This window comes from Solanum verrucosum, unplaced genomic scaffold (assembly GCF_900185275.1).
Source record: "Solanum verrucosum unplaced genomic scaffold, falcon-dt-bn FXZP01000198.1, whole genome shotgun sequence".
In the NCBI taxonomy this organism is placed as follows: domain Eukaryota; kingdom Viridiplantae; phylum Streptophyta; class Magnoliopsida; order Solanales; family Solanaceae; genus Solanum; species Solanum verrucosum.
Genome location: NW_026020173.1, coordinates 3,037,851 through 3,064,346, shown reverse-complemented (window position 1 = coordinate 3,064,346; position 26,496 = coordinate 3,037,851). Strand labels below are relative to the sequence as shown.

The following is a 26,496-nucleotide window of genomic DNA, read 5'->3' as shown; positions in this document are numbered from 1 at the left end:
GAAAAAAATATAAACAAAAATAAAGATTAGGAAATTAGGTAAAATTGACACGTGGCAAGCAGTAATAGGTGCGTGTTTGCACCTTCTTTCTTATAATTGACTGTAAAATGAGATATTTTTATCACTTTAAATTGTTCAGTGGGGTACTAGGAACCTTATAATGTTTTAGTGTCTTTTTAAATAAAGTGTCATAGTCGAATGAGATAATTATGTATTTTCTCTAGTCCCCATTAAATTAGTACCTTTTTTTTTAAAAGACACATAAACTTTGTCGGGTTCTATGACCCCATGAATGCTTTTAAAATAATACTATTGCCTCGTTTTTTTATTTACCCCACTTTTAAGAAAGAAAGTGATGTCACACACCAATTCTTGATTGCCACATGTTAAAATGCCATAAATTTAAAAAATAAAAAAAGAAAAAGGCTAACCTTTTATAAAAATAAAAAAAAATCCAAAATCCTCCCCGTCCCACCCACCTGCTTCTTCCCTTTTCCTAATCCTCTCCAACACAAAAAGAAAAAGAAAAAGAAGAGTAACAGACGATTAAGCAAGATGAGTGCCATTGTTATGAAATCTAATTTGCGATTATTTCAAGCTCACATCAATTAATACTGTTCTGGGTGGGACCATAGGAGGAAAAATGTCATTTTTTGTCGTCGAAAAAATATTTTTCACCGGATGAAAGAAGATGACGACGTCGAAGAAAAGAATGATTTCAAGTGATCTCTAATCAATTACGGAACTGAAATTATGTTCAGACCAAGTAAAAATTATCTCATCTAAGCTTGAAGAGAGAATTTTGGTTTTACAAATACAACGCAAAATTGATGAAGAAAAGGAAAATAAATAATTAAAACTGAGGAAATAAGGAAAAAATATAAACAAAAACAAAGATTAGGAAATTAGGTAAATATTGACACATGGCAAGCAATAATTGGTGCGTGCTTGCACCTTCTTTCTTATAATTGACTAAAAATGAGATATTTATATATATTACTTTAAATTGTTCAGTGGGGTACCAGGAACCTTATAAAGTTTAAGTGTCTTTTTTAAAAAAGTATCCTAGTTTAATGAGATAATTATGTATTTTCTCTAGTCCCCATTAAATTAGTACCTATTTTTTTCTAAACGACACATAAACTTTGCGAGATCCTATGACCCCCCTGAATAATTTTAAAATAATATTATTGCCTCATTTTTTATCTGCCCCACTTTTAAGAAAGGAAGTGATGTCACACACTAATCCTTGATTTCCACGTGTTAAAATACCATAAATTTAAAAAATAAAAAGAGAAAAAGACTAACTTTTTATAAAAGAAAAAAATAAATCCAAAATCCTTCCCTCCCCTCCCCACCTGCTTCTTCCCTTTCTCTAATCCTCTCCAACACAAAAAGAAAAATAAAAGGAAAAGTGATAGATGCTTAAGCAAGATGGATATTGTTATGAAATCTAATGATTATTTCAAACTCACATCAATTAATACTGTTCTGGGTGGGACCATAGAAGTGGAGGAAATATGACATTTTTTATCGTCGGAAAAATATTTTTTCACCGGATAAAATGGTGACTAGCAGTCCTCACCATTTGTTCTCTGACTTTTATTATCTTTTCATCATCTTTATTAAAAAATTAAACACCAACGATGAATTCTATTACCAATGCAGTCCACAAGCATATCTTTATCGTTGAAAAACACATTTTCACCTGAAAGAATGGTGGTCAAGAGTAACCATCTCCCTCTTTGTGTTTTCTTATTATTTGTATTACCTTCTTATCATTCCTATTTAAAAAAGTCAAAGAAGACAATGAAAATAACTATCAATGTCGTCGAAGAAGACCGAAGAAACAAAAAATTGAAAAGAAAATAAAATTTGAAAAATAGGAAAGGAATATAAAAATGAGAGTATAATAAAAAGAGAAGAAAATAAAAAATATCTTAGTTCATCTTTCCCATTCTCCTTGAGAGAGTGAGCTACACTTTCGCTTCCAGATGGCCATAAATGGTATATTAATACCAATATAAAATTATTTAGACCCTCCCGCAAAGTTAAGGTATCTTCTTAAAAAATAGGTTCTAGTTTAATGGGGACTTTATGTTTTTTTTTTTAATGTTTAATATTTCACCTAAAGTCATTAAAAGAAATTATGAAAAACTTACCAACTTCTTCATTTTTTTAATATAAAAGTATTTCATTATCCAGAGTCCAAGTCAAAATATAAATTGTTGTCACCCTCATACTATGAATCATTCGAAATCATGATTGTGTCCAAGTGAACATAAAAGTCTTCCACTTTTAGATATCAAGAGATTGACCTAAATGTAAATTGTAACTCAATTCAAACAAATTCATGATTATTCAAATCAACTATAAATGGAAAAGAAGAAGGCTTGGAGCAAACTCTAATCAAATTAGGAGGTATGAACTTTTGATTATTGCCGAATTCTTTAAAAAATTGAAGGTGCGACTTGGATTTACTTTTAGAATTCAAAGTTTGAAATATTATTTGATTTCTTCATATTTGTTATATTGAAAATTTTTGGTTAATCTATTTTTAAGCTTTATCTGTATATGTTTTGTTTGTTTTTGTGTCATGCATTGAACAAAATAAAGGCAACAAATAATTGTGTATATTTGATAATGAAAGATTTTTTGGTGGGTGATGATATTTCATACAAATTTATAATGAATTTTAACTCCGTATGTGTTATGTAATTTTTATTTTTCTTGATGAATAGTTTCATTGCGCTTCAATAAATTTTCTATTTATAGTCCATGGGAATACCAATACTAACTATCGTACCTTCAAAGCAGATTAATTTATATCGATATACTCTTAAGACACTAGAATACACATTTGAGAAGCCGTTACTATTATCCATTATGGAGGTATTAAGGTCACATTTATTTTCATTAAGATTAACACGTTTGAATCTTAATGCATATCTAAATATTAAGATGTTGCATTAAGATCTAAATACTGTTATGCAACATTTGATCATATTTAAATGTTTTCAATGATATTTTCATGAATCCATGTCATGCAAGTATTTTATGATATGAATTCATGTTATGATGATATGCATGCATTATGCTATGAAAGATTTTATAAATCAAGGATGATTTTGAATAAAGAATCAATCAGTTTTATAAAAATATGAAGCTTCCAGTGAAGTACCTCCCATTATGAATGGATGATATGATTTATATACTCCTGATTGAAGTACTTCTTATTATGAAAGACTATCATGATTTAGATGCTTTCGATTAAAGTGACTCTTATGAATATGTTATGAAATCATGATTTTAAAAGAGTTATTCTTATGAGATTTTCATGATTGAGTTGGTATTATCAAATTCTTACCATTTCAAAGATTATGAATATGAGTATTACTATGCATGTTTTCTGTTGGGAGTTTACTTAGCATCGAATTGGACTAGTGATAATTATCCAGGTCCCAAAACTACATTTCCCCATAGGTTATGTCCCGCTTGGACATTAGCTAGTGGATCCACATAAGCTTATGATTATGGTCCTTACCTTGACAAGTAGGATACTTTCTTTTCAGTGTGGGAGCAATACGCTGAACTCCATGCTATAGATCACATGATTTATGTCGGTTAACGACATCTCCCACCAAAAAATATGACTTCCTCAAAGACTTATGTTTTGAATATGATGATGATTTTAAAGAAGAATGCATGACCTTGTACTATGTTTTATGAAATCATATGATCAGATTTATATTATGCTTATTTGGTCATTGCATTAAAATGTTTTCATACTTATTGATTGTATAACCCAAATGGTTAGGTTTCAGTTTCCGAATGAACCATTCATATAGTGAAAAAGTAGTAATTTAGCACGTATAAGTCAGTTTATCTCACGCCTTAAGGCCAAAAAGATGATTTCTAAGGGGTGCATCTATCATCTAGTTTGGGTTAGGGATACGAATTCTGAAACCCTTACTCTTGAGTCATTTTCTATTGTTGATAAGTTTTCAGAAGTATTTCTTGATGATCTTCCTAGAGTTCCTCCCAAAAGGTAAATCGACTTTGGAGTCGACCTTCTTCCATGTCACGACCCAAAGTACACTTAGATGTGACATGTCGAATAAGACCAAGAGAGGCCCTAAACAAGCCACTTGACATAAACATGATGTAAAATAAATACAACAAGAGAGAATAAGCAATAAAAGTCTCATATCATATAAGGAATTTGATCATAAGTGCGGAATACAAAACGGTACCTTCCATAGCCTTTCTAACATCATAAGAGTGGTTGGGACGTAACCCATACACCGCGTAGAAGTCTGAAAAAAAAGGCAACTAAAATACTAAAATATCAAAGGTGTGGTCCTCGAAGAATGGGAACTCACCAATCCAAGTGTCAAACTAAGCAATCCCGATCTAAGCACGTGTACGAGGAGAAGCGTCGGACCCTAAATTATAAAATATTATAGGCATAAGTATGTAGTAGTACATTGATGTACTAAGTATGGGAAGATGAATAAAAACATAGGCATGATTATATGAGAACTTTAAGCATGATATACATGATGTAACACCTCAAAAATTGGAAAGTAGAAAGGAAAGGGAAAATTCTGATTTTTGGCACTGAGACAGTGACTATGAGTCCTTTTGGCGGACCGTAGGAAATTGAACGGTCCATAGGAAGGAGTTGTGTTGAGTTTTTGAAATTTTAAATTTTTGAAGTTTGACCTACGAATGAACAGGACAAGCCGTAGAAATTTGGATGAGTTATAGATGGGTTCCATAGGGGTATTCCAGACTTAGTAAACATTTTTAGTTCAAAGTGAGGTCTACGGACCATAGGAAGTTTGACGATTCGTAGAATTGTGTCGTAGGAAGTTGGCCAATTTTAGGTACCAGCAACTCGACCTATGGTTGACCAGTACGGTCCGTAGGTATTTCTACGGCCCGTAGGTCCAAACAGTAGGCTCCTCCAACAGTTATTTCTTAAGGGTATTTGGGTATTTTCAATGTATTTGATTCATATACTATGTCGTTTTGACCCTAGTTTTATGTCCTATAACTACCCTTATACCCCTAAACTACCCCAACTTTCTCATTCACTCAAATCCCCAAATCTCATCCACATCCATCTTCCCCAATTCTCTCTTCCCCCAATTCAGAATTCCTCAAATTCCATCTACATTCATCTTCCCTAATTCATAATCAAGTAAAAAATATGGATCCATATGAAGTCAATTGAAAACCATGTAATTACATCAAATCATGCATAATAAGATTGTAAATAAACAATTGAATCATAATCAATAAGATCCATGGAGATTTCCATGAAACCCTAATGAAATTGGGTGAAGTCAATTTAGGAATTTGAGATTCTTTTGGGACCCAATGGATGAAAGTAATTCATTGGTGAATTCTCACATACCTTGATAATCAAAGCCCAAAAGCAATGGATAATAAAACCTTGAAGCTTGAAGTCCTAACTTCAACCTTGAGAGGTTGAGAGAGAATTTGGGGAAGAAGACTTAAGAGATTTTTTAGAATTAAGTGAATGAGATAATAGGGTTTGATTTTGATGGGTTAAAACGGTTATAGGTGTAGTTATAGGTCCAAAATGACATAGTTTAGGAGTTAGTTGGGTAAAAAATACCAAAAAACCCTTAATTAAAATCTGCCGGAGTGACCTACGGTTCATAAGACTTTCTACGGATTGTACTTGTCAACCATAGAATTACTTATGGGGGCCTAAATATCCATTCAACTTCCATGGAATTATTTTATGGTCTGTCGACCATTCTACGGTCCATAGAACCCAAGTTCAAGCCCAAAATTATACTAAGTCTGGATCACTTCTACGTGTACCTCCTATAACCCATATAAAGCTCTACGACCCGTCAAACTCTTTTGTAGACATGAGGTCTCAAACCATTTCTCAGAATAGACTCTACCTATTAGTCCTATGACCCATCAAATATCCTAGGATTTGTCTTGTTCACCCGTAGGTCAAACTTTAGAAACTTTAAATCCCCAAAATTCAACTCAAGTTCTACGAATGCCTTTCTACGACCCGTAGGACTTTCTACGATCCATAGATAGGACTCGTAGATCATAATACTAGATATCGAGCCTATCTCTATGTCTCTTTATAAAATGACTCTAACCGAACTTAAGGAGTTGAAAGATCAGTTAAAGGACCTTTTGGATAAGGGTTTCACTAGACCGAGTATTTCTCCATATGGTGCTCTAGTTCTCTTTATTCGTAAGAAAGATGGTTCCCTCATAATGTGTATTGGCTATCGACAATTGAAACAATTCACAACTCAAGAATAAGTATATCATCCAAAGGATTGATAATTTATTCGATCAGCTTCAGGGTGCTAGTTTCTTCTATAATATTGACCTCAGGTCGGGTTATCATCAACTTAAAATGAGAGAATATGACATTTCGAAGACAGACTTTAGTACTCGGTATGGTCACTATGAATTCTTAGTTATGTCTTTTGGAGTTGGCGGCGGTGATATTTGCCTTGAAGATATGGAAAAATAATTTCTATGGTGTTCATGTGGATGTGTTTAACCAAAAGGATTTGAATCTTCAACAAATGATGTGACTTAAATTGTTTAAGTATTATTATATGAGCATTCTTTATAATCTGGGTAAGGCAAATGTGGTAGCCGATGCTTTTAGCAGATTGTCCATGCACAGTGTTGCTCACATTGAGGATGATAAGAAAAAGTTGGTTTGTGATGTTCATATATTGTCCTATTTGGGAGTTTGTATGGTTGATTTAGAGGATGGTGGTGTTATTGTGCAAAATGGTTCAGAATCGTCTCCTGTGTCGGATGTTAAGGAAAATCAAGATAATGATCCGAATTTAATTGAATTGAAGAATTCAGTTTCAGAAAAAGCTATTGAGACTTTCTCCCAAGAGGGAAAATGTGTGCTTTGATACCAAGCTCATTTGTGTGTTCCAAATATTGATGATTTTAGGCATAAAACGTGAAGAGTGTGTATACGTAGTCGTATAGAATTTTTGACTAAAAACATTCTTAAACTATACTTCAAACTTAAACTACATTCTTAAAATATTTTTTTGGCAGAAAACATCCTCCATGTATTTGAAAATTAACAATTTCCATCCTTTTGTTAGATATTGTCAAAAAATAAGGGATCCTAAAAAAATGTGCAGTTCACATGACTATCAACAAAAGTTTTCCGGCATAATTTCATTATATGCTATAAAAAGCTCTTGAGAAAAAGAATATTAAAAATCTTGGATACCATTGCTTGCCGAAACTAAAAATTTTAGGAAGGTGCAAGGATACAAGATATGTTCTTCTTATTTACCAATGGAAAGAAGTTGGAGCTTAATTATTTCCACATTTTCAAAGTCAAATTGTAGTTAGATCAATAAATTTTTGAGGCAATATGATATTGATGTGATCAAAATTCTGACTATGTCTCGCATTCGAATTTTATTCTCCATTATTAAAAATGAAAGTATCCAACAAACACCCCTCTAGCAAATTCAGTTGAGAAGAAACATATTTCAATTGATAGTTTTTAATATTAAATTACATGTAAAAAAAAAAAAAACTACCAAATTAAATAATTTTGCCTAAAAATTGCTGAAAAGTTTACATAACATTTTTGATGCATCTAAAAATAATAAATACGAAGAGGCGACTTATTTTTTGTGGTATGTATTAGTTTTCTACAAATTCTAACAAAAGAATAAAAATTGTTAACTTTTAAATATTTAGATAATATTTTTTTCTTTTACTTAAAAAATGATATTTTAAGGATGTAATGTATTTTTAGAATATAGTTTAAGGATGATATTTTCCTTTCTAGTTATTACATGTATAGTGTACAAATATAAAAAATAAAATTCCTTGGGAAAATCCTCTTTTAGTCAAGCTGGTAAATTTCACGCCTCTTTCTATCTCTGAGAAAGAATTTGTTATGCATGAACATTTTCGTATTAGGGCTCTAGAATTCCATCACTGCTATAGGGAAAAGATGTGATTTGTCGGAAAATTTTCAGATAATCTTTGAGTAGAGTAGATTAGATTAGATTTGGATATTTTGCTATGAAGAATCGGCGAACCAAAGTCGTTCTACGACACTTGCCGCCGACACTTTCTCAGTCTATGCTTCTGGAGCATGTTGATTCTCGCTTTGCTGGTCGATACAATTGGTTCACTTTTCGCCCAGCCAAGACCAGGTTAGGGTTTCCATTAATAGCAAATAACAGGCTGCAATATTATCACTCATAATCTGCAAATATGTTAGGTTTCCACTCTTCCTCAATTGTTGACAACATTTATACCCAAATTTCTTCTGCAGCCTGAAGCATCAAAGCTATTCAAAAGCCTATATTGACTTTCGGAATATGGAAGATGTTACTGAGTTTGCTGAGTTCTTTGATGGGCACATGTTTGTGAATGAGAAAGGTAAAGCTCAAGCGCAGTTACACCAGATTAATTGGGCATTCCTTCCATCCAGATGAAACTTGAAAAACTTTGGTTGTCACCACACTATTAGATGTTGCCTTATTTCTTATCTGGTTCCTACTAGATTTATCTTGCTCAGTGATCTAATATGATTGGCAAATTATTATACTCATCTTCCCGGAATGTCTATACTAGGCACTCAGTTCAAAACCATTGTCGAGTATGCTCCTTCCCAGCGTGTCCCAAAGCACTGGCTCAAGAAGGATGCCCGTGAAGGGACCATATTGAAAGGTATTAAAATGATGAACTGATTGCATGTGACATACATGCTATGTCCATCTTGCCTGCTGCTACATTAATTTTGTTGATGCACTTGTAGATCCTGCATATATGGAGTTCCTTGAATTTCTTGCAAAGCCTGTTGAGAATCTTCCGAGTGCTGAGATACAATTGGAGAGAAAGGAAGCTGAACGAGCTGGTTAGTCAGAGCATGTTTAGAACATTTTCCCTACTGTCCTTGAGCATCAAATGGAGATCTGATTTATCAAAATGAGAGTTGGAGAGTAAAACATGAAGGTGGAGTGCATCATGTTCTCTAGAAACTGAAGTTCTACTTATTTCTGTATTTCAGGCTCAGCAAAGGATGCTCCTATAGTTACTCCATTAATGGATTATGTACGTCAGAAAAGAGCTGTGAAGAGTGGAGCTCGGGTGGGAAACTTTCCTGTTTTGAAATTCAGAATCTTGGGATTCTCAAACTTTACTATTAAAGAACTAGTTGCTGCATGTTTTTGTAGTGTGCAGCTTTCTATTTGTATTTGTCTGTGATTTATATGTTGGATGCTTCTGCCATTTGCTGTGTTAAAAAGAGAAACGGGAAAGTATTAGGTCTTGCACATCAATTTTGTGTTACCTTCAGTGAGTTACTCGGGTACGTGAGCAACAGAGAAAAAGTTTCATAATTTGGTCTAAATCGGATTGTTATAATGGAACCTCCTATTTTTCTTTTTATCTTATTGTTTCAGGTTCTGAAATTTATCCTCAAAGAATAGAAGAATCTGTAAATATTCCTCTTTGAGCTACCTGTTGGTAAAATAAGTTTGTTGATTGTGTAGATTTTACCGGAATGAGCTTCTAATCTTGCTTAGTACTAAATAAAATGTCCCTGTTAATCTGGATTTTTCAGTAATGAATTCTTTTATATAAGGAATTGAAGTTTTGAGTGTTAATTATTTACAATTGCAGATGGTAATTGATAATATACGGAGAAAAAAAATAGTGGGAAGAACCAGATATAGTCGAATAACATCTTGTGGTAAAGATTGTGTTATGTTCTTCAAAAGCTGGTTTGCGGACTATATTCAGTCTTTCTCTTCTGGAAGTTCCTTTGTTGGTTTTCCTTTGTTTACTTTGTTTCTATGTAGAAGATTCCATTGCATTCTCTACTACTCTTTAGATCTTGTCTCTTTTGTCTTGTTAAATGAATTATGGTATATTTCTTTTGAGCATTTTCCCTTAAGTGTAATAAATGACACCAAGTTTATTGGCCTTGGTTTTTGACAGAGGTCTATCTCTAATGGAAAATCAAGTAAAAGTGTTGGTGGCACAAGCTCAAGAAGTCCTAGCTCAACTGCATCTAGACGAGGCTCTGAAAAGAGAACTTCTACAACCATGGTACATGCTTTTCATCCCAAACTTTGTTGTCATGAACTGCTGGGATTAGTCCATGTCTTTTTACACCACAACTCTCTATACAACTTTTTATACATTATAAATTTTCCGTTTCAAGTTCAGAGAATATTAAGGCTTTCTGTGAGTGTAATATTCTCTACTCTTGAACTGCTTTTAATTGTCTCTCATTGTAATTCCTGGCCTGGATTGATCTATATGCCTGCTTGTAGATGAAGATGATGTCGGGCCTTCACCACTCTTACTTTACTTTTGTCCTTTTCAGCTTTGCCTTATAATTGAGCTTTTCGTTACTAGTTTCCATTTTCTCTATAATTGCAGGGAAGCGTGTTGCCTTTTCAAATTTTACACCAAATATTTTTAGTTTGGTCATAAAACTCACACATACGCGCACATCTAGATGCATATGTTTGTTTTTTTATCTTTTCATGTAGGATTTAAACAATAAAACTGCTGCTTGTTGGGAATTTTTCTATTTATTTTCATGTAGTTAGTATCTCATGTCTTGTATTACTTACAAAACACCTTATTTCACAGTATGTTCAACGGGACAGTTCTAAGGCTGGCAACAGTAAGGACAAATCCTATATTCTAGTGCCAAAACGTGGTGATCAGCAGCTCTCTGTCAAGTCTGGTACTTCTGCTCCTGGATCTGGGATTGATGTAGTGGAAGGGGAAATTGGTATGTCTTATGTTTCTTACAGGTTTGCTACATACTGCCGTTGATATGCATCTCTTTTTTTTTGTGTGTAATGGGGGTTTTGAGTGGGTGGGTGTGTGAGTTTGAGGAAAGTGTAACAGTCAAAATTTAAAAGATCTTTTAGGGGCGTTCAATTGGGATGATAGTATGTTTAATCCTAAATACTCAAGACATTTCGATCTTGTGATTTTAATGTCTGCGTATGTTAATGCATTTGGGAGGGATAACAAGTGTAAGTGACAAGTTGACTCGTCATGTTTTATAGAGATTTAGATTAAAGGTAAAGAACTATACTGCTGGTACATTTTCTATTTGCTAAAATCAGTTAGATCAATATCATAGCTTTGCGAGTGAAGAATCTGGATGTTGGAAACTTAACAAAAACCCGAGGAGGATCTAGGAGGCACTATGTAAAAGCAGGGGTGGGGTGGAAAAGGAGGGAACATTTCTCTGTCTATACCTCTATGAGAAATATAGGAGAAGAATATTATTGAGTTGTGTCTCTACATTATTACATTGAGACCATATTCGTAGACACTACATCAGGCTTCTTTTCCAACTAGGACACTACATTATAATCCTTTTTCAAATAGGATTTGATATACTATTCCCATTCCTACTCTAAGTAAGATTCTATATACTATTCCTGTTCCTATTCATATTCTAACAGCCTCCAAGGTTTTTATTTCTGCCTGAGTTTTATTTGTAGGAAAATAAGCTGCACTAACTTGTGGCTGACAGGCTGAGACATTTGTTTTTCTTGAATTATATTTTATGCAGTAGCAAGCCCAAGGAACTATGACAATCATATATCTCTTTTTCTATGTTCTTTTTTGCTCAGTTAAACAAATATGTTGAAAGAAGCTAGCATCAATATGTATAAAGGTTCATGGACCAAAACATAAATGGACAGGAGAATAATTCTGTGCATTGGTAGACCTATTACTTATGTACCTGGTTAACCCTCTCTTTTGTGCCATCTGTCAATCTTGTTGAGAGGTACTGCCCAGAAGTAATTTATATTATAATAAAGGTTAGGATCAACCTAATCTTTCCTCCTTGATGTTCAGAGGAAGGCTCCACCCTTATACAAGTCACTAATCTACAATGTTAATACCAAATGATCGCTAGAGAGTAGGGAAATATTATACATAACCTGCCATATCACAAATATTTGTGCTATGGCGATTGGTTATCTTAGTGCTTGGAATTTGGATTTTAGCTCTTTATTGAATTGTTGTACTTTGTACGAAACCTGATCTTTTAAGTGCTGTTGTTGTACCGTAGTACAAAATACCAATCCTTACAGTATTTTCGAGAGTCTAGCAAAAACTGGATTTGTGTTTTTTAATATTATTTGTTTGAGATCTGTTTGTTGGATACTCAAACTAAACCAAAATGCATTTCTCTGTGTGCTCGCTAGCTATCTTGGCCTTGAGTGAGGATATATTATATGCAAAATGAGTAGACACGTTGCAAGTTATTTGAGTCTGTTGGACTTGGCTTTTGATTGGGTAGCTAAATTCTGTGAGTTTGGTTTTCCGGATAAACAGAGAGTGTTCCAATTGGATTTTTGATAACATTTTTTTTGGAACCGGTAACGAATATATATATATATATATATATTAAAGTTGCACCTTAACCTTGCAAAAAGACTTCACAAAATCCCTACCAAGCTTAGGCTACTACTTCACAAGGATCTTATCATATCAACGAGTGATTCAGCCTCAGCATAGCTTTCTTTACACCAAAAATAAAGCAAAAATAAACAGTTCATATTGATTTTCTCCACAAATTTGTATTTGTCTTCAAAAGCTCTATAGTTCCTCTCCTTCCAAATGGTCCACCATATGCAAGCAGGGACAAGTTTTCACCAATTTTTCTGACTAACTGCTCCGTCATTCTGGTTCCAACAGTTCAGTAAATCAACACTTGTTACTGGCATTGACCATCTGATTTCTACCATGTTCAAGAATAGTAGCCATAATTGTCAAGTAATAGGACAATGAATGAATAGGTGACTATTATTTTCCCTAGCAGTTCCGCGCAAAAAGCATCTAGAACACAGTTGGAATCCCTTTCTTTGAAGTTTATCCTGTATGAGGCAAGTATTTCTTGCTACTAGCCAAGAAAGCATACCACCTTAAAAGGAGCCTTCATCTTCCAAATGGATCTCCATGGCCGCTGATTAGTTGACTGTCTGAGCCTAATCAGAATGTTATAAGCTGAGCTTACAGAATAAGTTCCTTTACTGTTGGGATTTCATATAAGTGAATCTTCAGTATCTTTGAACCCTTGGAATGATTCCAAGGTCTTGAAAAATTTGACAACTCTTTCCAGCTCCCAGTCATGCAGTAGCCTTCTAAAAGAAATATTCCATCCATGTACTCCTTTTTGCTGATTCCAGATTAATGTCTGGCATAGTGGCAATGCTAAAGTGTTCATGAATACTTCAAGATGATATGATATTCACACAGGTGTTGTGATCATCACATTAAGCCTCCAAAAATATAGCCAGCTCTCAATACAGGCTTCTCCACTTTACACCACCACCACCAACATACCCAGTGCTGTGTTGTCAAAGGCGCGCTAAGCTTCCCCCTTGTCTCTCTTCTTTGGCTAATGATGAAGCAAATCCCTAAAGTCAAAGTACTCCATGCTAGCATCTTTCATGGATATTGTTATTCACAGTATGATATTGTTTCCAAGCTTAGATATCATTTGGACGTAGAACCGGAATCCTTAATGCATTTGACTATTTCTTTGCATCTAGAAGTTTTATTGTCTTAAAACATGGACAGATATTAGCCACTTTCCTGAACCCAAAAAGGGATCTTTGTGCTGCCATCTCTAATGCTGCAGGGCCAATGTGGAAGTATATTAGGGGAAGGGTATTTTTTCTGTTGTATGAAAAGGAGTTGCATATAAATTCTGGGGTCATAGGCAGCTGCTGTTTGGATTTTTCATTCAAAAAGGAGATCAGTTAATAATCTTCAATGTTCTGATCAAAATAATATTTTTATTCAATTATATAATGGATGTACAGAAGTGGGTGGCCCAAGTCTAAGTGGAGAAGAGAAAGGATAGCTTGATATAGTTACTAATTGGACCTGCCTGTCAGGTTACTTCTATCTTATAAGCCAGTGTGGTATCTTGGATGCCAATTCTCTTGGTTGGAGGTTAGAGTGCTAAGTTTGGTTGAACTATAATATATATGATTTGTGTAGAGATATTTTACTTGCACAAGGCGCTGTGCTTTCACCATTTAATGGCGAAGATAATCAGAATGTGCTGTCCTTTTTACCATTCCTGTCATTTTTACTTATACAAGCATTTTGTTTAAAGTATCTATAATGCTTTCTAATCTATTTCAGGTCGTTCAGTAACTGCTGATAGTGGGAAGAAGAAAATCCTGCTCTTGAAGGGGAAGGAAAAAGAAGGTCCTAATGTAAGTTTACATCTTTAGTGGCAGAAGGAGGAGCCTTTTCTTCTTGACTGTCTTTAATCGGGGCCTTGGAAAGAGAGGGGGTGGGGGTGTAAAGAGATGTAAGCACTGAAGGGCATTGACACTCTTTTTATCACTGTCCCAAGGAATATGATAGCATGTGCAGAATGGTAACCATTTTATTGGTAAAGCGAACGGAGACGCAAGAGATATTAGAGCATGTGAAGAAGATTTTAGACCAATACCATTTAGTTTGAATGATTAAAGTCATCTGCTGTGTCGATGCTCTATTTGTTACTACCAACAATTTTCAGACTTGCTATGATCATATGATCTTAACACATCAATGTCATCTCAGGTTAATTTTTTTAGTTTGTATGTCTGCATCTTGGACCTACTCTTGTTTCTCTTAACTGTGTAGGTTTCTGGTGGTTCACTAGCTCAACAGAATGTGTCATCTGCTCTCAAGAATTCACCTAGTTTATCTGCTCTGAAACAGAACCAGCGCCAAGAGACAAGTGGCAGAATCATCAGAAGTATTCTTCTAAAGGATGCTCGACAGAATCAGTCAGCATTTCAATCAGATCAAATACAGGATAAGGACATGAGACCTCCTCTGCCACCAAGTATGCAGTTGTTTCAGAAGGATACAAGTGGAGCTAATGAGGATAAGGTTGTTGGAAATGAAAAGCATGTTGTCCACATTGAGAAACAAGAAAGACGTTCTAGGAATAGAGATCGGCCTGATCGTGGTGTTTGGGCTCCTCTTCGTCGTGCTGATAGTTCACAAGCCAGTAATGGATCTTTATCATCTGGTATTCCTCAATCTTCCCAAGTGCGGGAGTTTGTTGAAGGTTTGTTCACTCGTATTACTAACAACTATCTCTCTTGATGTATATTCTCAAAATCTTCCTCTTAGGGATTGTTTGGTATACTGGACAAACATGGATAGTCCTGGAAATTTAACTTGAATTAATTTTAAAATTCCAATAATAAAAAAAAGTATGATTTGCTGTACTTTTTTAATTTAAAAGAAAAGTATAGATATGAGTTTAGATAGTACTTTTCTATAATGAATAGAAAATAAGAGTTAAAACTACCTATTGAACAAAATACAAACGCTACTTATCAATCTATCTACAATAAAATTATATAAAACTCATTATTGTAAAGCTAAAGCGTCACATTATCTCCAATCTATCAATATCATCAATCAAAATTAATCTGATAAAATTATTAGTTCAATGAAGATAAAAAGGAAAGAAATAATAGATTTAAAATATAGGAACCCTTTTGCAAATAATTAATAAAATGGTCCATGGACCATAAAATTTATTTTAAAAACATCTTTTTAAAATAAAGTATATATGAACTCATAAAATAATAACAATATAGCAAGTCATTAAGTTCATTACATCAGCAAGACATCAACTTACAAAGTACTGCTAGTACTAGTGTACTGATATTGGATATGCAAGAAAAAAAATATAAAAAGAAGAAAAGGAAAATATAAGGAGATATATAGTATTAACATCTGTAATGGAGCAAACAAGTGGTTTCACGTTGTAATAGAATATGAGAGGAAGAAATGGAAGATAAAGAGTCTTCCTTTGAAAATAGAATAATATTTTTGAAAATAGAAAATAGAATAATATTTTGAAAAAATAAAAAATAAAAGAATTTTGGAAGTCATTTGGTACGTACATGGTGTAATTACGACAAATGCTCATCTTCCCCTTGAGAATTGGAGAGAGTATTTTTTTTTTGATAACCGAGAAATCCGTCTGAGACCCGTCCTTTGGACCAATTACAGCCTTCTAAACTCGGTGGATAATGGGCCCCCCCTCTACCCTTCTCCACTTAAATACCGGGCTTCGCTTTGCATGGTGTGGGGCTTGAACCTGCGACCTAAGCCACAAATCCTCCACCTTTTGCCACTCAAGCTAGGCCTTGGGGGCAATTGGAGGGAGTATTTACTTCCCCTCAATTACACTCAATTTCATGCTCTGACCAAGTAAATTACTTGGCCAAACAAACAGGTCAAACGGTGTAACTACACCAAATTATATCCAAATCCAATTAAAAAGTGCTCGTCCAAATTGGCCCATATGCTTATTATTTTTCTGCCTCTTCCAAGTCTTCTATGATTTCAAATGAGTGTAAGCATCATTGTCTTACCTCGTATTCTGCTACATGTTAATTGTATGAAAGATTACCTTTGGTTCAGTGTTTTCCTCCTGCAATCATACTCTTATTTTCTGCTTCTTTAGGGGGTCAAGGAGAATTGAAAAATGATCTACCAATTGCACGCGGTAGTGAGTTCAGACCAATTGGAAGTGGGCGTAATTCTCACTCTTCTGCGGATAATGGTTAGTTTTGTTTTGGGCCATGAGATGATTGTGCTGAGTTCTACATGAAATTGTGCTTAAGTTTGTCTTGCCTCTTAGTTCTTGGCTCTTCTGTGGTTACTTCAAAATTTTCTGATAAATTAAGGTAACTCTAAACATGGTGGTCGTCGTGGTTTGAGGGATGTGGCTGGCACTTCTATTGGGGAAGGAAAACCCGTGAAAAGGGGAGGCACTTCTGCTTACAGTTCTCTTGAGGTGTGTTTTCTTTTTAAATTCTTATTTGCACTTTGATCTCTGATTTTCCCTTGTACATTTACTAATGTGCTTGCATGGACTATGATATTAATGCAGAAACAAGTGTGGGTTCAAAAGTCAAGTTCTGGTTCTTAGTTTGTTATTTAATGGTAAGTTTCAATAAGGTCCATGTGGTGTCTAATTTCATTCTACTTCAACTTTTTTCTTCCATAGACATACATGTTGGGTAAATGGATTGTGAATGTATGGCATCAACCGCTACACATCTGAAATAGCTGATGCCTTGAAATATAAGGTTAGCAGAGGGATATACTATTATGATTATTTGCGTCTTTTCAATTTCATGGTGGGACCATCTCTTTGGGGTAAGTGCAGTCTACTAGGTAAAGCATGCCATTTTATTTTGTTGGAACAAACAAACAAGCAGTATGTGTTCAATGATAAGCAATGGTATGTCTTCATCTTCTTGCTCAAATTGCTTCACCAAGTTGTTTGGAATCTAGAGCTGCTAAAATTTGGAAGTTTGAAGTAGTTTTTAAAGATGGGGTGAGGAGTGATGCATGTACCCTGAGCTGTGTTGCAGTTTTAGGTTTCGTCTAAAGCAGCTTAGGGAAATGGAATTTAGTGGCCCATTCTTCTTTTATCATATGCTGTCAGAGTTGAAGGTCCCGACACTTTTTCCTGTTATGTTTGGGTTCTGTTGTACTTATGTAGATATTTTGGTCGTTGGTTTAACTGGAATAAATATACCTGCCACCAAGTTTAAAGGCAAAAAGTGTGAAAAACAATGATGCCGGTGGCGATTTAACTGAGAAGCGGCCAAGCTCACAGATGAATTGCACAGTTCACCTAAACTATAATGTAAGTTTATATATGTGACTATACTGCCTAAAACATTAAATTGCAATTAAAATTAATGATTTCAACCACCCAATGTATAATAACGACAATAGTAATTGAACAATTAAATTGAAATTAAAATCAGTAATTTCAAGCACCCAAAATATAATAATATGACTATATTAATACCATAATTCAAAGTAAACATTGTTAGAATAAAATTTCAACGAGAACAGTGAAAGATCGCTTCAATAGCAGATTGAAAATTTTCAGTTTGTAACCAAGGATCATAAAAGAATTAATTTTAATATTTGTAGTATTCAGTTTCATATATAATTGCTTTAGAATGTGTTCAGTATGAAGGAAAATACATAAGCAAAATATGTTATCCTAAAAGTAATTGTATATAATCTAGACAAATACTATGGGGGTTGGGGTTGGGGCTGGGGTAGGGGTGAAGATGACTAGATGAGGTGTGTTGTGGAAGGTAGGGAAGACACAATCAATGTGGAATGCCCCTAGAGAATATTTTCTATTTTTTTTTTACCAACCGGATATTGCAAAGGTAAAAAACATTTAATTAATACTAAGAGAGTAGAAGGGAAAAACAAAAGAGAAACCCAAATATAGAAGTATAAGAAGATGGCTCCATATATACCAGTGTTACCAAAAGCAAAGAGCACAAAAAAAAAAGAACCTCTGAAGTCCATTGGGGCTTTAAGCGCAAAAAAAAAAAAAAAAAAAAACTCTGAAGTCCATTGGGCCTTTAAGCGCAAATAAAGCATGTGCTTTAAGAAAAAAAGGCGAAAAGGTAGAAAAAATTTCAAATATATATGCTTAGTCCAAGATTAATAATTATAAATATACGAACAAATAAATTGAAAAAATATGATGATACAGTAAATTATCAATTGTTTAGCCTTGCCTCTTCAGAAGAGGCTCATTGGCAACAAAAAGTATGCCTTAGAACCTTGATGAGGACATTGAAGTGCACATTAAGTGAGGCGAAACGCTCAACACGTTGTGAGCCTCACTTCAGGGCTTAAGCACACCTTTGACAACACTGCCCTACACTAGAAGTAACAGAAGACGAGACATTGTCTGAAGAACAATAAGAACGAAGAAGAAACAAAAGAAACAGATAAACAAGTAGTAGAAGAAGAGGCTTTGCATAATTGAGGAGTTCAATCAAAGAGAATGGTGAAGTTTATGTGGAGCGGAGTCCTAGTACTTAAACAATAAATCTGTAATTTTTTTAATCTTTAAACTGAATTCAAAGAAGCGAGTGCTTCTGGTAGGGATTACTTTGCACCTCACTGTCTGTAGTGCGTGCTTCATAAAGTTATGCACATCGCATCTCCCATGAAGCGATAACCCCTCTATTCGGATCTCTCCATTGCTTTAAGCAACAAAGGGAAGGTACTGTATATTTCATGCCTTCTCATCGACTCTTGGCGGTTATGCATTTTCCTTATGGCTAAAAAGAAATTTTGCATTTCCCGGTAGGATCATTAGTGGGTTTTATCAAAGATAATTCTAAGAACGCCCTTGTTTGAGAGTTGAGTGTTTCTTTTCCTGTTTAATCCAATTGTCACGAAAATATCAGTATTGTTATGTTAAAAGATATTTATTCTGTATCTTATTCTTCATATTACTTTGTGCCTCACTGTCTAGTGTGTGCTTCATAAATTTTAGTGAATTCGCTTTTGCCATGAGGCGTTGACACCTCACTTTGTATCTCTCTGTTGCTTAAGCAACAAACAGATGGGTTTTAATAACTGATTAGTGTTTACTTCATGCTTTCTCATTGACCTTTGACGGTTATGCAATTCTCTGATGGCTAAAAAGAAATCTTGCATTTCTAGACTAGGATCACTTTTTTTAAAAAATAATATCAAATATGATTCTAATATGCTCTTGTTGGAGAAGTTACGTGTTTCTTATCTTGTTTAATCCAAAAGTCCCCACAAATATCAGTATCGGTATGTTGTATACTTTCTTCACATATTGATTCTCCGTCTTCCTATACCTCGGTGGTTGTATCCTATTTTTTTTTTAATCAGGTAACATTTTGTATTCAAGCTAGTACTGAAAAACCATATTTACAGGAGTGAGATTAGATACAGAGTATGCCAAAAGTAAATCAAACCTAAATGGTGTCTAGCACATCTAGGATTGATTCTGTATACCTAGAGTACAATTTAGTACACCAAAAACAAAATAACAAGATACAATTTAGCTTAATCTTTTGTACTGAATTGCACCTATCTTCAAAGCATCTATCATTTCTTTCTTTCCAAATTGTCCACCATATACATGAAGGGGTGATCCTCCATCTCTCTCTGTTACTGGCTCCAGTTCCAGCTACCTCCCAGCTAAAGAGTGTCAACAATCTTGCTTGGCATTACCCATGCTATGCCCCTAAGATTGATGAAAATCTTCCATAGTTGATCTGTGATACTACTGTGTAGGAACAAGTGATTTACCTTCTCAACTGCCTTTTCACATAAGAAACATCTTGAGCATAGTGATATCTTCCTCCTAATCAAATTCTCACGAGTCAGAACACTTTCTTTAGTTAGAAGCCAAGTAAAACATGCAACCTTATACGAAATCCTGTTCTTCCAGATCTGTTTCCAAGGCCAAAAAGTATTCATTGGTTCTATCTGATGCAACAACTTATACCCTGAGCTGACTTTATAAAGTCCTTTAGGGTGTCCATTCCACCACAAACAATCTACACCTTCTTGCATCCCTTGAAAGCTCTCTAGTTGTTTGAATAGTTCAACCACTCTTGGGATCTCCCAATCATTCATCCCTCTTCTGAATCTCATGTTCCATCCTTGTTGAGTCCACATCTCAGCTACTGTATTGTGTTGATCTTGGGCAAGGTCAAAAAGATCCGGGAACAGTTCTTGCAATGACCTTGTCCCTATCCATTTATCTTTCCAGAATCTGGTCCTGACTCCATTGTGCACTCAGATCATTGAGTGTTTTTTAAGAAAAGACCAGAAGGCCCTGATGGATCTCCACAAACTGACTCCATATGGAGTGGTGACCTCCTTGGATACCCAACAATCTTCTTCCCCATACTTACTTTTTATGACAGTGCCCTATAGGGTTTGAGGTTCTTGTGCATATCTCCATAGCCATTTGATCTTCAAAGCTTTGGACGGGTGGTGTTTCAGATTCCTGATGCCAAGCCCACCTTGTTTCTTACTCCTAATAATCCCCTTCCATTTGACTAGGTGGAAAGCTCTTTTTTCCTTGTTTCCTTGCCATAAGAAGGACCTTCAGATCTTGTCTAGTCTTTGAACAACACCTGAAGGAATTGGGAAGAGTGATAGCATTGGTAGTGTATCTAAAACTGCATTTACCAGTGTGAGACTTCCCCCCAAAGATAAATACTGAGACTTCCACGTGGTCAAATTTTTTCTCACACTTTAACAGTCCAGAGTCCCATATCCCTTTGGATTTTGACTTTGCTCCCAGGGGCATACCCAAGTAGATAGTGGGGAGCCTTCCCACTTCACCTCCCAGTATCATGGATAGTTGCTCCATATTAGGCACATGATTTATGGGGTATATGTAATTCTTTCTCCAATTAATGTGAAAGACCTGAAATGGCTTCAAACAGGATTAGAATCGCTCTTAAATACTTCTGCTGTTCTTCTTCTGCATCACAAAAAATTAAGGTGTCATCTGCATATTGAAGGTGGGTGATCTTCATACTTAGGTTGTTGATTCTGGCCACTTATGGGTTGTGTCCTTTTCTTTCTCATTTATGGTTTACCATGCCACTTAGTTTGATTTAGGTACCAAACTCTTGGAAAGGTTACCTAGGCAACACCCTTCCCTCCCTCCCAAAGGGAAAAAAAAACTGCAGGGGCAGGTCCCAGTTGGAGAGAGAGACTTCTGCACTTGCTTTAAAATGAACTAAAAATATGTTTGATTGAAAAGTTGCTTGTTTTGAAGTCTTCAATAGTATTATCTAGTGTTTCTACTTAAAAATGAACTCTCAAGAACTTAAATGTATTGTGTTATGGTTGAGAAGTGAGCCATTTTGTGATGTTCTTCAATAGTATTATCTTGTTTTTCTACAGTGAAATGCTTGGTTGTTTACCATATCAAGTATACAGATAGTGGCAACTCTCTTTGCTTGACAGAACAGGTGTAAGCAAGGTTGCTGGAGCAAAGATGTGGGTTCGAAAAACTCAAATGGAACTTCAATACACCAGGGTGCTACAGGTACTGTTGTTCACCTTTGAACTAATCTTTGACCGTATTGAATCAAAGATTGCCTGGAATAGGAGCGAGGGGGAAGGAAGTCATTAATGACATCACCACGATTTTCAGCTGGTGTTCATTGTGATGCCATCATTTCACCATCAGAGCTGTGGATATCCTCATTCCTGCCTTTGACTCGGCTGATAATCGAGAAAATATAGTTTCTTACATGGGAACTTAACTTTTGTTGAACTGTAAATACAAATGTATGATCATGTTAAGTGCCCACACTACTTATTCATGTCTATAAGCCATGTTATTTCTAGGCTTGACTGGTTGTAAATTGGAAGCTTGTTTGAGTTAGTGTTATCTAAGCAGATCCATGCACTGAAGCATTGAAAAGTTGGATTCCCATTATTCGTGTGTTGTTGGGGCGTATTGGTAAATGAAAGAGCATTTTGGTGTTGATCCATCAGCTGGCCAAAGCATATGTTCAGTTTATATATTAAGCAGTTTTTCTATCTGTAGGTCGGACGTTAAATATGCTTTTGTTCAATCCACTGCTTTGTTTATGATATTTTGACTGGTAAAATTTGACGGAAGGATCATAACAGATCATGTGATTTGGCCTGTTCAATTTAATTGGCAGTTAGCCGCCCAAAAAAGCATGAAATTTACTTCCATGTTTTGAACGAGTGCGCGAAATTGACGGATGAGTTTGGAAAGGAATTCTATTGTCATTAGGCATATGCACATACCAAGAAGAACAAATTTATGACAGGTGACTCCTACGCAATCTTGTTTTTGAGAGCTAATGTTACCATCAACAAACCTGACTTTGAAGGAGCTTCTAACGAGGATGGATACCTAAATTTAGATTATGAGTCTAAGTTGGAAATTAAGATTCTGAGAAGTGGTCATCTATTGTACACGCTACACAACATTTGGTGTCATCACCTAGCAAAAAAGTGAATTGAACGAAAAGAGATGTATAATTATGGAAAAGGCCACTCGGCCATCTTATTAATAAGAAAATTTGCCTAATTCCATTCAGCCATACTTCTTCTTCCTTCCACTTTAGTTATTAATGACTTCTTCTTCCTTTGGGCTGCCCCTTTGGCTCGTACTACTTGGGAAGTAAGGGCTAACCCACTCTTATACAAGACAAAAAACTTGTTGACAAAGTTTGGAAGCTCCATTATATTTTGAATACATACATACCCTGAAGAAGGAAAATTAGCAAGGGCTTGTCTCAAGTTTCACTTTAAGCTCTAGAAGGATTTATTTGTAGAGATATAGTGATCAACCTCCAACAATGATGATATCCAAGTTAAAGTATAACTTAATTATCCAAGAGGGATAGAAACCTAGAAGATGAGGTTTATGTTGATAATTTACACCCTCACAAACGATATCTTAGTGACTTTGTCCTGGAGATGATGCAATGTTCAGGTTCGAAGACTGCTTTTTAGCCTTCTTCAACATTTCCTCAAACACAAGTTTCTTAGATAGATAAACCTCATAGGCCTTTTTAGGAGTAACAAAAAAAATTACCCAACCCAATTATTTTCTTGCTAAATGAGTGTCTAATCTAAGTATCAATTTTTTTCTGATTTTCTCTTTCGAGGAGGCAATTTTTCAGAAAATTGATCAAAACTTCCAAATTTTCTGTTCCAGTGTTAAACGAATCTTTACCTTTGATGAATATGAGGTATGAGAATTAACTATTAATGACAAATTTTTAGTTTAGTTTGGTTGGATAGGTTAGATGAGTTGAATCTTTTTCTTTCAAAATCGAGTATCTTTCTTCTTGGATTTGGGGGTTTTCATTCAATTAGGTGTATATGTAACAAGTCTTGTGACGATGAGGATATAAATAGCCAAATAGTATAATGGACGGCTAAAGTAAATAAAGATCACGGGTAAACAAATGTCATAAAGTTTAAGGAGTTTTTTTGCCAAAATCATCCTTAACTATATCCCAAATTTAAACTACATCTTTCTACTTGAATTTTACTTGAATTTATCAGAAAACTAACAGATCTCGCAAAAATCAAGTCATCCCTTCATAATTATTATTCTTAGATATGCCAAAAATACTATCGTGAACTTTTTCGTTAATTGAGTTTAGCATTATGCAAAAAAATTTAATTTGACACATATTTTCATTTATTTTGCATGTAATTTGATGTTAAAGATATTATTAGTTGAAATATGTTTCTTCTCAATTTAATATGCTATAAGCGGCGTTGTTGAAGACTTATGCTTCTAATAATGTAGAATGAAACTCAAATGGAGACATAATTAATATTTTGATCACTTCAATATCAGATTGGCCCAACAATTTATTGATCTAAATACAATTTAGCTTTGAAAATAGTAAAGATAAGTAAGCTCTAACTTTTTTCTGTTACTAAATGAGAAAAAAAGCATACCATGTATCCTCACACCTTCCAAACATTTTTTGTTTCAACAAGCAATGGTGTCTAAGATTTTTAATAATCTTTTTTCAGGATCTTATAGTAGGTAATGGAATTATGCAGGAAAACTTTTGTTGATAGTCACGTGAATTGCTCATGTTTTTGTAGGATCCCTTAGTTTTTTTACGATATCTGACAGAAGGATGGAAATTGTTAACTTTAAAATACTTAACGGATGTTTTTTGCCCCAAAAAAAATGATATTTTAAGGATATAATTTAAGTTTGGGGTATAATTTAAAGATGTTTTTGGCCAAAAACTCATGTTTAAGTGTTAAAGTAAGTTTGACCGCTAAGTATGAGAGTGATTTATGTATTTTCTCTTTTTATAATGAACTAAATAATATATTATTTTAAAATCGTAACACATATTTTTAAAAATTAAAAACTACTAAAAACACAATTACTAGCTACTATAATTCATCAAATTACAATTAATTATGAAGATCCATCAAAGAAAATCTCTCTCTCTCTCTGTCTCTCTCTCTCTCTCTCTCTCTATATATATATATATATATATATATATATATATATATATATATTTATATAAAGGAGGAACATAGAGAAGGTGATGTGGCACCTCTCTATGACCTCCATTCATATTTATTTTTTTCTCTCTTTTTTTTTGACATTTTTTCTTATTTCTTTCAAAATTTTTTTTTTGAAAAATCATCTTCTTAACTTATACCTCTTCAGTTATATAAATTATATTCTTAAATCAAGGATAAGATACTCAACTCAGTAATAAGATTCTCAACTCAGTGAAACTCAACAATAAGGTACTCGACACAATGAAGCACCGATCAACTCAAGACACTCAACTCAAGGATAAAACAATAGCAAAAGATGCAATATATATGAAAAGTTGTAAAATTGTGGATAGCAACTCAATGTATTGAAAAATACAATAATACTCAATGTGTGTATAAAAATACAATATAACTCTGTGAGAGTTTCTCTAACCGACAACAACCACTATGGGCCTAAGTGATGATACATTGTCTTGCCCACACTACCAGAACTTTCCTATACTTTGCCGTCATATAGAACGCTTTAACTAAGTGGATCCACTAGTCTATGCTAAAATGCATTAAAGAATCATCTAAAAAGTATGACCTTTTCTACCCACGTTGGCTACATGGTTTATGGAGACTTGAGTTATTATGAACTCGCGTCCCCATATCGGTGCTCAATACTACTCCCAAAATATACTCAGCTCATATGTTTAAAAACATAACTCTTTCTCTGGTTTGATATAATTGCTCAAACTACCCTCTTAAAAGAGGTAACTGCTCTTGAAAACTCTTTCAAAAAAAAACATATCAAAATCATATTTTAATATGATCATTGATGACTCGGGAAGTCATACTGCATAAACATTGATGGTATATCTAGATACCACACTGCTTAAGCATTGATGGCATTGTCATACTAATCATGTTTTAGAAACTCTTTCTCAAAACTCATTTTTTTCTTAAAAGAGATAGTACTCAAACTGCTCAAAACTCTTTTGGAAATCTCAGCTTCCTCTCATCTTAAATGTAAAAACATTCACTCTTAGGAATACTTAGTTCCCATAAATCATTGTAAAGAAAATGAACTCAACTCTACTCTTTCTCAACTCAGTGCTCAAGTCTTTAAAACAAGTTTTAAAACAATTTGTGAAAAGACTTCTTAAAATAAGGTTCATGCCGAATTATGGACGTGAACGACTCAATTAAAGGTTTTCAATAACCATACATAGAACTCAATACTTGGAACTCAACAACTCTAAACTCAAGAACTTCAATGATACTACTTATTTCAAGATAACTCAACTCAGAGGGTTCATGCGGAATTATGGGCATGAACAACTCAACTCATGGACTTCAGGATACTACTCATCTCAAGAATGTTCAACTCATAGGGTTCATGCGGAATTATGAGCACGAAACAACTCGACTCGAGGGTCTACATAACAATATGGAACTCATGTATACGACTCTTTTCATTATCGTACTTACTTCCTCAAAACTCAACTCAAAATTGATAGTTGATCTCAAAGCATTCTCGATTGAACT

At 34.5% G+C, this 26,496-nt stretch overlaps 2 protein-coding genes across 7 annotated transcripts in view; one reads left to right on the top strand and one right to left on the bottom strand.

Moving 5' to 3' along the window:
* The window catches only part of LOC125828795 (chloride channel protein CLC-c-like), a 1,181,495-nt gene that overhangs the window by 149,215 nt on the left and 1,005,784 nt on the right, over positions 1 to 26,496 (bottom strand). The gene's annotated exons all lie outside the window — the stretch shown is intronic.
* LOC125828802 (regulator of nonsense transcripts UPF3-like) lies at positions 8,052 to 22,479 on the top strand. Of its 4 annotated transcripts, none has more exons than XM_049508126.1 (13): positions 8,052 to 8,225; positions 8,348 to 8,454; positions 8,650 to 8,745; positions 8,834 to 8,932; positions 9,086 to 9,165; positions 10,018 to 10,128; positions 10,681 to 10,825; positions 14,218 to 14,291; positions 14,710 to 15,142; positions 16,559 to 16,600; positions 16,782 to 16,891; positions 16,988 to 17,040; positions 21,835 to 22,479. In XM_049508126.1, exons 1-12 carry the CDS (start codon positions 8,092 to 8,094, stop codon positions 17,024 to 17,026), a joined length of 1,470 nt encoding a protein of 489 aa, XP_049364083.1. In that variant the 5' UTR covers positions 8,052 to 8,091; the 3' UTR covers positions 17,027 to 17,040; positions 21,835 to 22,479. The 4 variants fall into 4 exon arrangements, with proteins under 4 accessions (XP_049364083.1, XP_049364082.1, XP_049364081.1 ...); XM_049508125.1 differs by having other exon boundaries at positions 16,559 to 16,657; positions 21,903 to 22,479; XM_049508124.1 differs by having other exon boundaries at positions 16,559 to 16,657.

What these genes read in the sequence shown, in the direction of transcription:
- LOC125828802 (XM_049508125.1), top strand. Translation starts at nt 8,092, where the DNA reads ATGAAGAATCGGCGAACCAAAGTCGTTCTACGACACTTGCCGCCGACA. An exon ending in TGAAGGGACCATATTGAAAG is followed by an intron (nt 8,746 to 8,833) that starts GTATTAAAATGA and finishes ATGCACTTGTAG; the next exon opens with ATCCTGCATATATGGAGTTC. An exon ending in CTGTGAAGAGTGGAGCTCGG is followed by an intron (nt 9,166 to 10,017) that starts GTGGGAAACTTT and finishes GGTTTTTGACAG; the next exon opens with AGGTCTATCTCTAATGGAAA.